This window comes from Pleurodeles waltl, chromosome 11, assembly GCF_031143425.1.
Source record: "Pleurodeles waltl isolate 20211129_DDA chromosome 11, aPleWal1.hap1.20221129, whole genome shotgun sequence".
Classification (NCBI taxonomy): domain Eukaryota; kingdom Metazoa; phylum Chordata; class Amphibia; order Caudata; family Salamandridae; genus Pleurodeles; species Pleurodeles waltl.
This window is the reverse complement of record NC_090450.1, coordinates 271,477,213-271,490,908: the sequence shown is the minus strand read 5'-3', so window position 1 is coordinate 271,490,908 and position 13,696 is coordinate 271,477,213. Positions and strand designations below refer to the sequence as shown.

Here is a 13,696-nt window from a genome sequence, read left to right as displayed (position 1 = left end):
TGGTGGGGGTAGGAAGAAACGTAATGGTTTTTACTTTTGGGGCGAGTGACTATTTTGAGCATCTAGCACGTCTCAAGAGGAATAATTATGATGCCACAGCAAATACATGGAATGCTTAACATCTCAATGAAATTCACCAGTTCTTTACTGTGGTGAATGGAAAGCTTCTACCAAAAGTAGCAGGGGATAAAGGGTAAATTACCTTTGATAAACACAAAGTAGTGTCTAAAGTATTGTGACCATGCATGTTTTTCCAGTTACTGAGCAAAGACTGTTTGTTTGGTGAACCACATAGTTGTCTTGGATACCTTTACAATTTCCTATTATGATTCTGAATGAGACTGATGTTTTTCAATATTTTCATTCTGTTTGCTACAAATTTGCTCCTTTTTTGGAGAGTGCAAAACTTCTGAATGATTAGTATCCTGAGCCAAGTTCATGCAGAAACTAGTATTAAATATAAGTGAAATTCTCTTGCAATGTGTGTGTTTGAATAGGAATTTTCATCAGTGCTCAAGGTAAAGTTAATATGCTTGAAAGTATTTGTGTTATTTTAATGCTGATAAATAAGAGGAACTAACCTTTTTTTTAATAAAATAAGTTTGTATGTAGGGTTTTGAGCAGCAAAGTGCATAGTGTGTTTTTTTTTTTTTTGTAGATGAGACAATGGATAGCTCTTGGATCACCAGGAATGACAGTATTCAAACTCCCGGGGCTCTGCAAACCCCTCAACTTACCTCAACTGTACTGAGAGAAAATCCAAGGCCTTTGGTGGAACAGATGCCAGAGCAAGAGTCAGAGCAAGGCTCTGAACCAGACTTTTTGCACAAGTACGTACTGGGTTTTGTTGCAGTGCCATGGAAGAGGGTTGAAATGATCTGTCCGAGGATTCATCAATTAAACCTATAGAAGCTTATTGGTCAATAAGAAAGTTTTAAACCGCTGTGAAATTGGAATCGCTGCTGGTAAGGTTATTGTACTACAGCCTTATCGTAACACAGCTCCTTTGGGTTGACTGGATTTCCATCATGAATAGAGGGTATACTACACCTTGTGCAGAGTTATAAAGGAATGGTCCACCTCAGATGTGGTTTATAACATTTGTTCTTCGAGGTAAGTTTTGGTCCACTGTTTGGATGGGGGTAACTTGTCATTTTCATCACGCCCAAATAGAGCTTACAGGTGACTGCTTCTACGTCTCAAGCTGAACAGCTTAATTTTATTTACGTTGGTTACTTATGACTGCTGGATTCTCTGCACATATCCTATTCGTGGCTCTAATGAGATAATTGCCTGTGAATTATTTGATCTAGTGCAAGCAGCACACCAAAATAACTTGACCAAATGTTTATAGCATTTGTAGGGTGTTGATGAATTACTTCACGATGAGAAAGGCGAGTAACAAGTAAGGTAAATCCTTGTTACTCTTTGCTGAGGATAGTTCTGATTATAATGTAGGCCTTTAAGGTACATTCCCATGTATTTTAGAGACTAATAGTTTCCTAATGTTGTACTTTCTGCATAGAAAGTAGTCCTTTCTTAAAGTGTCCCCAGGAGTAGGACTTCCCAACCAAGAAGCCAGGCAGAGCAGAAATTTCAGAGTTGCATTACCAACACTGCTACAGCTGCAACATCTATATTGAGTTTTTCCCATCATTCCTTTTGGTGTTGCATCAGCAAACCGTCTTTTAATGAAACAAAACTTTCTTTTCCCGTTACAGCATAACAAAAATGGCCACATTGATGGTAATATAAATAAATTACTATTCATTTTCAAGCGTGGTGGTAACTGACCTTCATGACTTTGCTGTGTGATGCCAGAAGATGGAGATGCCAGACCTGTGCTCTTCTCGCCCCCAAGTTAATAGGGATCACTCAAGAAGGAAATCTTGCAGTCAACCAGTTTTGAAGCATTGGATCGTGTGGTCATAAGGAACAGGAATAGAGTCAACCTGGGATCATCATGCTTGGATCAAATCTTCAATTATCAAATGCATTTGCAGGCAGACTTTTCCTCTCCAAGATCCTTGTATTGCGATTATCATTTCTTTAACTGCATATGATAAATAATGGTTATAGTATGTGATGGTGAGGCACGTTTTGTGCAAACTCCTGCTATCTAGTATTGGGTTCAGGATACTACAACTTGTTTTGGGCTCAGCCATGTGGCAAATGATTTGAGATCATGTTCCCCGAAAACAAAAATGTTAAGGAACAGAGACTACCCTACACATTCTTTTTCCATCTGTATCAGAGTTGTTTGAAGTGTTGCAATATTGTGCACGTAGCACAAACAATACCTATAATTGTGAGGTGGGTTTGGACATGGAAAATACACCATTCAAATTTTGCACATTCTGTAGTACTTTCCCCTGAAAATACAATCATGTGGTCTGGAACCTTTGTTTGCCAGTGAACTGCATCAGAGAAGTGCATGGCATGTAAAACCTGCCAGCTGCAAGAGTTTTGAAGAGCATTTCAAAGGGCGCAGGTAAAACTTGAATTAAACTCTCTGAGATACATGATGTGGAAAAATAAGATACGTGACAGTCATCTTTCAGGAGCCAAACAGTTCAAATTCTGGAGAATATCTACCTCCACAAATCCCATAGACCCCTACAGTGTCTAGGACTGAAGGTTCACTTAAGGTGCTCAACAAATATTTTCAACACAAGTAGTCTTGAATGCACCCTCAGCCAGAGCAGTACACTTTGACACATAACCCAGATATCAAAATTAGGCCTCAAAAAGATAAACAGCACCATGTGGTGTTTAATGAAATTTTAACCAGTGATGCAGGATTGACCTTGAAAGGCATTAAGATTGCAATTTGGACACTGACCTGAAAAAGAGGCTTAACCGCTAGGATAGAGATTGCCCCTGGTATAGCATTGAGCTTTGAGCAAGACCAGCCCTGAAAGGAGACTTTAGGTGCATCGGTAGATGCAATGTAAAAAGACATTCCATAGACAACAAAGGTTGAACTGTACAGGAAAATAGGTGAAGGTCCATCAGTTTCCACAGTTGCGGGGTGGGGAGGTGGTCATGCCATCGAGACCTTCCCCGGTGCTGGCTGGGTTGTCAACGCTCCCGACGTAGATTGTGCCCACCATCAACGTCGACCCGATCCTAATCCCCGATGACTCAGAGTTAAAGCAGCATTGGCCGATGATGCTCTCTTCTTCGATGGTGTCTATTCATCCACGGCTGGATTCAGACCCTTTTTCTTATGGGTATGAATACTGGGAAGGATTGAAAGGGTCCCTGGGCCCTTATGAATTCCAGGATGACCCAAACATGGACTGGGCAAGGCCAGTGGTCTGGATACTTCTCCAGACGCTTACATGCTTTTACCATGGCTGTGGCGAAAGGAGCTACATATTCTATGGTGGTCAGTAAGGTGGCTGAGGTCCTTGGCCTCAAACTGTGCCTACTGATGAAGTCAGGTCTAATCTCCTGCTGGAGGTGCTTTAACCAGGGGCTTCCGCATCTGAGCCTCTCCTTCCTTTCAATGAAGCCCTCAGTGATGTCCTTCTGGGTACTTGGTCCAGACCCAGCACAGGATTGGGAATCAAAGAGACTGGACCAACTTGGGAAGATGTTTTCTTCCTCCAGTCTGGCGTTGCTGTCAGTGAACACTGCATGCCTTTTGGGCCGTTATACTCACTTCCTGTGGGATACCATCATGTATGTCTTGCTGCAGATACCGAAGGAGGCCCGGACTATCGTCTCCCAAGCAGTTGCTGATGAGAGAGGCACAGCTAAGTTCACTATTCGTTGTGAGCTGGACACGACCGACTCTTGGTAGATCGATTGCATCCACGGTGGCCTTCAGGTGCCATGCCTGGTTGAGGACATCTGTTTTTTTGGGGGGATGTCCAACAGACCCTTATGAATATACTCTTTGATGGCACCCGTCTCTTTGGAGACAAGGTGGACTTGGCGCTTGAGAGATTCAAGGACTCCCAGGCTACGGCACGGTCCCTCAGCCTTTTGACTGGCCCCCCCCCTCCGCAACAGTCTGCCTTTCGCCCTTTTCATGGCCATGAAAGGGGCTCCCTGTTGCGTCCCTTTCCCAGCCTGTGTGCCACCCTTGCTGTTCAGCACCTGCGTGACCTATGACACCGAATTCCACAGGCTCGTGGGACAGGGAACCAGAGGTCTACCCAGTACATCCCCGCCCTTGCTTCAGCCTCCAAACCTTCCTAGTCTGTCCCTCCCCCTCATCCCAGGCCAGTTGGCAGCAGGATTCACCATCACCTGCCCCACTGGGAATCCATCACTATGGACAGGTGGGTTTTGCTGATCTCTCCTTCGAGACGTCCCCTCCAGCCGTACCTCCATCCTACGGCCACTTACTGGAGGATGATCTGGCACTTCTATGCGAGGGTAGTGGCTCCCTTGGCCAAGGGAGCCATTGAGAGGTTCTCTTCCAGGGGATCTTCATCAAAGTCATAAACATTGAATATTCCCGCCCTTGTGCGGGGACCCCGGAGCATATATAAAATACACACACATAAACTATGAAATATGCCTGGAAAATATATATATATATAGCATTTTTAGTAGACAAATTTTCATACTAAACTCATATATACATGTGTAAAACAGCAATGCAGACTATAATTATAAACAGGCTAAAATGCTTTATTTCTATGGAGTTTTTTTTTTAAGTCCTTTTCAAAATTACAATAAGAGAAATAATATTTACCAAAGCCCCATAACTGGGCCTAGGGAAATAAGCAGTAGTAACATCAGAGAAAAAAAGAAAAACTACATTGAAAAACAATGGAGCATTCTTAGCCAATAGGCTGCATGCAGGTTAACACAGGAGAACCATAAAAATTCTGGCACTGTGCCTTTAAGACCCTGAGCACCTCCAGTATCCCACCATGCCTCAGGGGTGAAGGAGAGGTGACAGTTGGTTCACAGTTAGGCCATTTCTTTTTTCCGGCTTCTTCTGAGAGGATCCTGGAGCATTGAGCTCTCAGTTTTTCTGAGTTTTTCTCAGAAAAATACTTCAGAACAGTGTTTTTTCCACCTTTACTCAACATCTAACATTTTTGTCTGAGTCTGGAAGTTTTTTCCTGACTGAAAAATGCCTTCCCTTTTTGTCAAGTGCCCTTCCTGTGGGAAGAAGGCCCAGTCAGATCCACACACTCTCTGTATTGTGTGCTTGCCTCAGTGTCACTGCCCTGACACTTGCAAACACTGCAAGAACATGTCAAAAAGAACTCTGAAGGACAGGGAGAAGATCAGGCTTCATGGCCTTCATGAGAGGCAGAAAACATCATCCTCTTCGCTTCCCAGGCAGCCAACAAGCCATTCTCAGGAGAGACCGGCTAGATAGACGTCAGCAGTTAGGAAGATACCTGTTTGTTCCCCGTCGACGTCGTCGCTGCCACCATCTCACGTCCTAGATCGACGGCGACCCGACTGACGTCAAAGGATACGGCGTCGAGAGAACATGGCCACCGCAGGGGCAGATCTCTGTCGACGGCAACCCACTGATCGACGTCGAGCCATCACCGGCGTGCCCATTCGCCGCCGAAGGCCTCGCACCCCTCGACGTCAAGGAAGGCGACGTCGAAATCGCCTCAGCGGCGAGAACAAGGACATCCGCCGTCAGCGGTCCACCGCTCGACGGCGAGGCACACGACGGCGAGCAGGTCGCAGTCAGGGGATCGCCGGTCAACGTCGAGGCCAGGGCAACCTGCGGCACTCCCTTCGTCGTTACAGCTGTCGACTTCGACACAGGTTTTACCTGTCTTGCAGGGAGCAGAGCATCGCCTTCCGCCGGCGGATAAGACCACTCCAACATCTCCAGTGGTCTCCATAAGAAGTGGTTCATCTCGGTCGAGAGCTGCATCGTCTGGGCATGTCTCGCCCATCAACTTGTCACCGAGGTGGTTGGAGAGCCTTAATAGACCGACTGCCTCCCCAGACTAAAAGTATTCAAGGATGTACTCTCCTTCTGCCTCTCTCCCGAGAACACCATCGCCAACAGCGCAGGCAGGACTGGCTCGTTCTGTTTCTCACCAGTCGACCATGAGGCCTGGGCGCTCTGCTACAGCATCTCGAAGCAGGTCACGCTCCCAGAGACGATCTAGGTCACGGTCACGACATCACAGGAGGTCTCCCTCTTGGTCATCCGCGGGGTCCTCCGTCGGACAACACTCCCCTACCTTAACGGATTCTCCACCAGCTAGGGTTTCCCCGGTGGATAACATCACTACCTTTAACGAGGTGCTTCTCAGGGGAGCACAAAAGCTAAACATAGAGGTTCCAGAACCTTCAACCTCCTCATCCGTCATTTTTGAAACCCTGCAACATAGGGCGGTTTCAAAAAAGCTGCTGCCGCTAGTGCCTGGTCTGTTGCAACCAACCATGGACACCTTTTTGGCACCAGCCACCCTCAGATCAGCTCCTGCTAGGATCTTGAAAAAATATAAAGCACCTGAACAAGATACTTTGTTTCTCAGGACGGATCCGCCGCCAGACTCAGTCATATTGGCCGCAGCCTGAAAAACACACTCAGTAGCATCATCCTCCACGGTTCCACCTGACCAGGAGAGCAGACATCTAGACTCTGGGGAGGAAAATGTGTGGCACGGCGGCTTCTATGATGGTCTCCAGCGCTTCTGCACTCCTAGGCAGATATGACCGTTCACTTTGGGACTCTCTGAACAGGTTTGCAGACAAATTGCCTAGGGAGGACAGGCAGGATTTTCAGGAGATCCTTCGAGGGATGTCTGGTCTCCAATCAGATCATCAGCGCAGCAGCAGATGGGGCAGACTTAGCTGCACATGGGTACGCACATGGGGTTTGTGCAAGAAGGTCTTCCTGGTTGAGAATGACAGGATTAAAGCAGGAAGCGCAAGAGTGTATCCTAAATCTTCCATTCAACGGGAACTCGCTGTTTGGTACCCATACAGACGAAGAGATGGCGCCCATGAAGACGGAAGTGGATACCATGAGGGCAGTAGGCCTGGAGAGAAAAAAGGACTTCAGACGAAGGTATAGGCCTTACGACAGGCGCCCTTTCCAGCAGAGTTCAAACCCCTCATTGGTCCCAGAGGCCACAGCAGAGGCAAGGACGCCCGCTTTTTCAAGGGACCGAGGGTCAAGTAGACCACAGCAGTCCACGCCCAAAACTCCAGCAAAACAATGAGGACTTGCTTCCCTTAACACTGTGCACCACTCTGGTGGGGGGAAGTATCACAGAGCTCATTCACGAGTGGCGTGGTATAACAAAAGACAAATGGGTACTCAACATTGTCGAGAATGGGTATTCTCTTCTTTTCCAACAACCTCCACCGCACTTGCCACCAACCAAATGCAATCCGTCTCACGTCAGCCTTTTGCGCAAAGAGGCTCGCGCCCTTTTACGGAAAAAAGCAATAGAAAAAGTTCCAGTCGCACACAGAGGGAAGGGGGTATACTCCTGTTATTTTCCGGTAGCGAAAAAAGGCAGAGAGGGAGTTTTCAGACCGATTCTGGACTTACGACTACTGAACAAGTACATAAAAAAGCAAAAGTTCAGGATGCTGGCTCTCCACCACATTTTCCCTCAGCTACACCAGGGAGACTGGATGTGCTCCATCGACCTGCAGGATGCATATTTTCACATCCCGATCATTCCCAAGCATCGGAAATTCCTACGCTTCCGGATAGTGCTATGAGGCTATCAGTTCAAGGTGCTACCATTCGGCCTGAAATCTGCCCCTCGCGTTTTCTCAAAATGCGTAGCAGTGGTAGCAGCACATCTAAGGAAGCAAAAAATCTTCATTTACCCATACCTAGACGACTGGCTACTGAAAGCCTCCTCTCCGGAACAGGCGAGAAGCCATGGGGACATTGTGCTTAGTGTTTTCAGCTCTATAGGTCTACAAGTCAACTACCAAAAGTCCACCTTGATTCCAACGCAAAATCTCCACTACCTGGGGGCAATACTGGATACAGAGCTCGAAAGAGTGTATCCTTCGGAAGAACGACTATTATCAATAAAGAGAAAGTGTCAAGACCTGCTGAAGTCTGACGCACCTACGGCCCGTCAGGTGACATCTCTACTGGGCTCCATGGCCTCATGCATTTTCATTGTCCTGAATGCCAGGCTACATATGAGGCCTCTCCAAGAGGCGCTAGAAAACAACTGGAACCAGAGCACAGGCCGCTGGGAGGACAGAGTGCGGCTTCCGATAGGAGCACGACAGTCATTGCAATGGTGGATGCACAGACCTCACCTGTCAGTAGGAGCTCTGTTTCACCAGGTAATCCCATCCGACACTCTGGTAACGGATGCATCTCTTCAGGGATGGGGAGCTCATCTAGGTCCCCTTCAAACTCGGGGCCTGTGGTCCGACAACAAAAGAGTACCACATCAACCTGCTGGAGCTCAGAGCAGTCCATCTGGCTCTCAAGTCTTTTGCTCCATCGATTCAGGGGAAATCTCTCCTAGTACAAACTGACAATACGACCACAATGTATTATTTGAACAGACAAGGGGGAACGATATCCCTACCCCTATCTCGGGAGTCTCACACAATCTGGCATTGGCTCGTAGCGAGAGGAATGTCAATTACAGCTGTTCACCTACCAGGTCAACAAAATGTGGAGGCGGACTTCCTGAGCAGACACCTCGAGGACGCCCACGATTGGGTCCTGCACGACGAAGTCGTCTAAGACATCTTCGCTCAATGGGGTCGGCCTCAATTGGATCTCTTCGCAGACGAGGTAAACAGGAAATGCCCAGAGTTCGCATCCAGGTTCTACCGTCCAGGATCTTGAGGGAGTGCCCTGTTGATCGACTGGTCAGGGATATTTCTCTACGCTTTTCCACCGATCCCCCTCGTACCGGCGGTGATCAACAAACTTTACAGATCCAGCACCAGGATGATTCTCATAGCTCCACTATGGCCTCGTCAGTTCTGGTACACAGATCTCCTCAACCTATCGGAACAACCTCACAGGAGGCTGCCGTGCAGACCGGATCTCCTTTGCAGGCTGGGGGGCAGGATACTTCACCCCAACCTACCCTCTCTGAGCTTGACGGCATGGCTCCTGAATTCCTGCAGTATGGGAACCTAGGGCTCTCGCAGGAGTGCATGAACATCTTGAAGGACTCCAGACGACCTTCCACGCGGCGTTCTTACGCGTTCAAGTGGAAGAGGTTCTACATATGGTGTCGTCAGCAAGGTCAGAATCCTATACTGGCTCAGGAGGAGGTCATACTGTCTTACCTACTCCATTTGGCAAAATCCGGTCTGCAGGTATCATCTATTAAGGTACATTTATCTGCCATTACAGCCTATCGTAAGTCACCTTCTCAGGAATCCTTTTTTACGAGACCAGTAGTCAAGGATTTGTTAGAAGGTTTGAAAAAAGTTTTTCCACCCATTCGGAAACTCTCCCCTCCATGGGAGCTGAACATAGTGCTATCAAAACTTATGGGCCCTCCTTTCGAGCTTATACATAAAGCCTCTTTGCAACACCTTACGTGGAAGATGGCTTTTTTGGTAGCCATTACTTCTGCGAGGAGGGTCAGTGAGATTCAGGCTTTGTCCTCCAAAGAACCGTACACAGTCTTCCACGAGAATAGAGTGGTTCTACGAACTCACCCATCATTCCTACCGAAGGTGGTGTCAGAATTTCACATCAATCAAACTATTTCTCTACCAACTTTTTTCCCCAATCCGGAGACTCTGGCGGAGAAAGCTTTGCACTCCCTAGATTTGAAAAGAGTGCTAAAATTTTACTTGGATAAAACCAAGCTAATTAGACATTCCAACCACTTGTTTATAAATTATGGTCATTTGAGAACAGGAGAGGCAGCATCAAAACGAACCATATCTAGATGGATAGTTTCTTGTATTGTTAATGCATATCAATTGGCTAACAAACAACTACTTGCTAGACCCAAGGCGCATTCGACAAGAGGAAAGGCGGCTACTGCTGCCCTCCTTAATAATGTCCCAATCTCTGAAATTTGTAAGGCTGCTACATGGAAGTCTGTACATACATTTACTAGACATTACTGTTTGGACTCAGACGCAAGAGCAGACGCCCAGGTTGGGCAAACTTCTCTGAGAAATTTGTTTGCATGATACATATCTATTCCTGCACTGCTATCGGACGGTCCGCAGAGTCAAGGGATGAGCTTGCTAATCTATTCAATGTGTATGACTATTGATGAGGATCCCCTGGAAGAGAAAGATAAGTTACTTACCTGTAAATCCTAGTTCTCTTCCAGGGGTATCCTCATCAAAGTCATAAACAACCCACCCTCCTCCCCAGACGCACGTCTCCTAGAAGTGCAGGACAGTGTATCTTTCGAATCTGCTACACAGCTTGTCACCGTAAAAAAGTACTGACCTAACTTTGAACCAACTGTCACCTCTCCTTCACCCCTGAGGCATGGTGGGATAGTGGAGGTGCTCAGGGTCTTAAAGGCACGGTGCCAGAATTTTTATGGTTCTCCTGTGTTAACCTGCATGCAGCCTATTGGCTAAGAATGCTCCATTGTTTTTCAATGTAGTTTTTCTTTTTTTCTCTGATGTTACTACTGCTTATTTTCCTAGGCCCAGTTATGGGGCTTTGGTAAATATTATTTCTCTTATTGTAATTTTGAAAAGGACTTTAAAAAAAAAAAAACTCCATAGAAATAAAGCATTTTAGCCTGTTTATAATTATAATCTGCATTGCTGTTTTACACATGTATATATGAGTTTAGTATGAAAATTTGTCTACTAAAAATGCTATATATATATTTTTCTGGCATATTTCATACTTTATATGTGTGTATTTTATATATGCTCCGGGGTCCCCGCACAAGGGCGGGAATAGTCAATGTTTATGACTTTGATGAGGATACCCCTGGAAGAGAACTAGGATTTACAGGTAAGTAACTTATCCATCCCTGCACCAGAAGTAGGGCGGGGTTGTTATTCCCGCTACTTTCTGGTGCCCAAAAAGGACAAGGGCTTAAGTCCTATCCTAGACCTTCGGCCCTCAATCTCTTCCTCAAAAAGAGAGTTAAAAATGCTCACCCTGGCTCAGGTCTTGTCTGCCTTGGACCCAGGAGACTGGATGGTAGCGTAGGACTTGCAGGACGCTTATTTCCATGTCCCCGTTTTGTCTGCCCACAGACGTTACCTACGATTCATGGTAGGTCATAGGCACTTTCAACTTACCGTGCTTCCCTTCGGCCTTACCTGCGCCCCATGGGTGTTCACAAAAGTGATGGCGGTGGTTGCAGCTCATCTGCACAGGTTCGGCGGTTGTCTTTCCCTACCTAGACGACTGGCTGAAGGCGGACACGCCCCAAAAAGTCATCTCCCACCTTCAGACTGGCAAAACTCCTGCACACGCTGGGGTTCACTATAAACGTGCCAAAGGCACACTTGACTCCCTCTCAGACGCTCCCTTTCATCGGAGCTGTTCTGGACACACTGCAGTTTCGGGCCAAACCTCCCAAGAAGCGAGTCCAGGATATTCAGGCTATGATTCCGATATTTCAGACTCTATCCTAGGTTTTGGTGAGAATGACTGGGGCTGCTGGGCCACATGGCCACCTGCATCCTGCTAGTGACACATGCCAGATGGCATATGCGGGCTCGGCAGTGGGACTTGAAGTTTCAGTGAGTGCAGCATCAGGGGAATCTCTCCGACATGGTCCAGATGTCAGAGGGGGCTTCAAAAGACCTACAGTGGTGGCTTTTGAATCAGGATAGGGTTAACCGCAGATCCACCTTCCTTCACCAACCAGATGAGATAGTAGTGACATACGCGTTACTCCTAAGATGGGGCGGCCACTTGGGAGAGGCGAAGATCAGAGGTCTCTGGTCTCTGGTCTCCGGCAAAGTCTGGACTCCACATCAGTCTTTTAGAGCTCCTGACGATCAGGCTTGCATTGAAAGCATTCCTTCCCTCTCTCAAAGGGAAAGTGGTGCAGGTGTTCACCGACAACACTACTGTTAAGGGTCTCAATCTTCCCCTACCTCCACGACTGGCTGAAGGCAGACTCGCCCCAGAAAGTTGTTTCCCACCTTCAGACTACGGCAAACCTCCTGCACATGCTGGGGTTTACTATAAACGTGCCGACGTCACACCTGACCCCCTCAGAGGCTCCCTTTCATTGGAGCTGTTCTGGACTGAAAGGTGAGTCCAAGACATTCAAGCTATGATTCCGATCTTTCGGCCTTGGTCTTGGGTTTCGATGAGACTGACTTTGAGGCTGCTGGGCCTCAAGGCCTCCTGCATCCTGCTAGTAACACATGCCAGATGGCATATGCAGGATCTGCAGTGGGACCTGAAGTTCCAGGGGGCACAGTGGAATCTCTCAGACATGGTCCGGATCCCGGACGGGACTGCGAAAGACCTGCAGTGGTGGCTTTTGAATCTACATTGGGTCCACAGCAGATCCCTTCTCTCTTCCCCAACCATATCTCTCTATAGTGGCAGATGTCACTTATGGGTTTGGGCAGCCACATGGGAGAGGTGGAGATCACAGGGCTCTGGTGTCCAGCGGAGTCTGGGCTCCATATCAATCTTCTGGAGCTCCTGGCGATCAGGTTTGCGTTGAAAGCATTCCTTCCCTCTCTCAACGGGAAAGTGGTGCAGGTGTTCACAGACAATACTACCGCCATGTGGTACTCCAACAAACAAGGTGGGGTAGGGTCCAAACAGGGCAGAGTGGTGTCCTGGATCCTTTGTCAGGAGGCTCTGCCCCTGTGGCCATTGCTGGAACATCAGGGCATTTCCCTGGTGGTTCAACATCTGACAGGCTCTCTGAACGTCAGAGCAGACTGACTCAGCTTTCCGTGCATAGCCGATCACAAATGGCGTCTCTATCCATAGGTGGCGCAAGGTTTCTTTCAGCAGTGGGGAGAGCCTTGGTTAGATCTGCTTGAGACTGCAGAGAACGCACAATGTCAGCTGTTTTGTACATTGATGTTTCCAAAGCAGCACTTGCTCGGCGACACTTCATCTTGAGTGGAACACCGGCCTCCTTTATGCTTTTCCACCTATTCCACTTCTGTCCAGAGTTTTGAAGAAGATCAAACTACTGGGCCCAAGTAATCCTGGTGGCTACGGACTGGGCATGGAGAGTATGGTTATCAGAGCTACTGAGCATGGCCACAGAAACTCCAGTCAGACTGCCCCTTCGGGAGGGTCTTCTGCTACAGCAGCAGGGGAGGGTTCTCCACCCGAACCTGTCCAACTTTCGCCTTCATGCATTGAGATTGAGCAGCGGCAGTTGATGGCTTTTGACCTTCCGTCCGAAGTCTGATGTTACCGTGGCAGCCAGGCATCCCTCCACCAAAACGGTATAAGCCTGTTGGCATAAATTTGTGGCATGGTGTACCAACAAGTTTGTTCCCCTCTCTGCTCCTTTCTCTGAGATTCTCTTGTTCATCCTTTCCTTAACCCAGCAGGGCTCTGCTTTGGGCACCCTTAAAGGTTACTTATCGGCTATGTAAGCTTTTCTTAGATTGCCTTATCAACCTTCCCTTTTTAAGACTCCTGTTGTTGGTAGATTCCTTAAGGGTCTCACCCATTTGTTTTCTCTCACTCCGTTTATCATGCCTCAGTGGGACCTCAATCTTATCCTTACTTGATGTGTGCTCCTTTTGAGCCGTCACACAAGTGTCCCTTACGGCTCCTTACTTTTACATCTGTTTTTCTTGTTGCCGTCAC

General features: G+C 47.4%; 1 protein-coding gene across 5 annotated transcripts in view; it reads left to right on the top strand.

The window, feature by feature from the left end:
* Positions 1-13,696, top strand: part of STAG1 (STAG1 cohesin complex component) — a 995,019-nt gene that overhangs the window by 852,821 nt on the left and 128,502 nt on the right. For all 5 annotated transcript variants that reach the window (XM_069213542.1, XM_069213540.1, XM_069213544.1 and 2 more), the window contains one exon: positions 659-830. In XM_069213542.1, the coding sequence (XP_069069643.1) occupies positions 659-830 (172 nt within the window). The remainder of the gene's footprint in view (positions 1-658; positions 831-13,696) is intronic.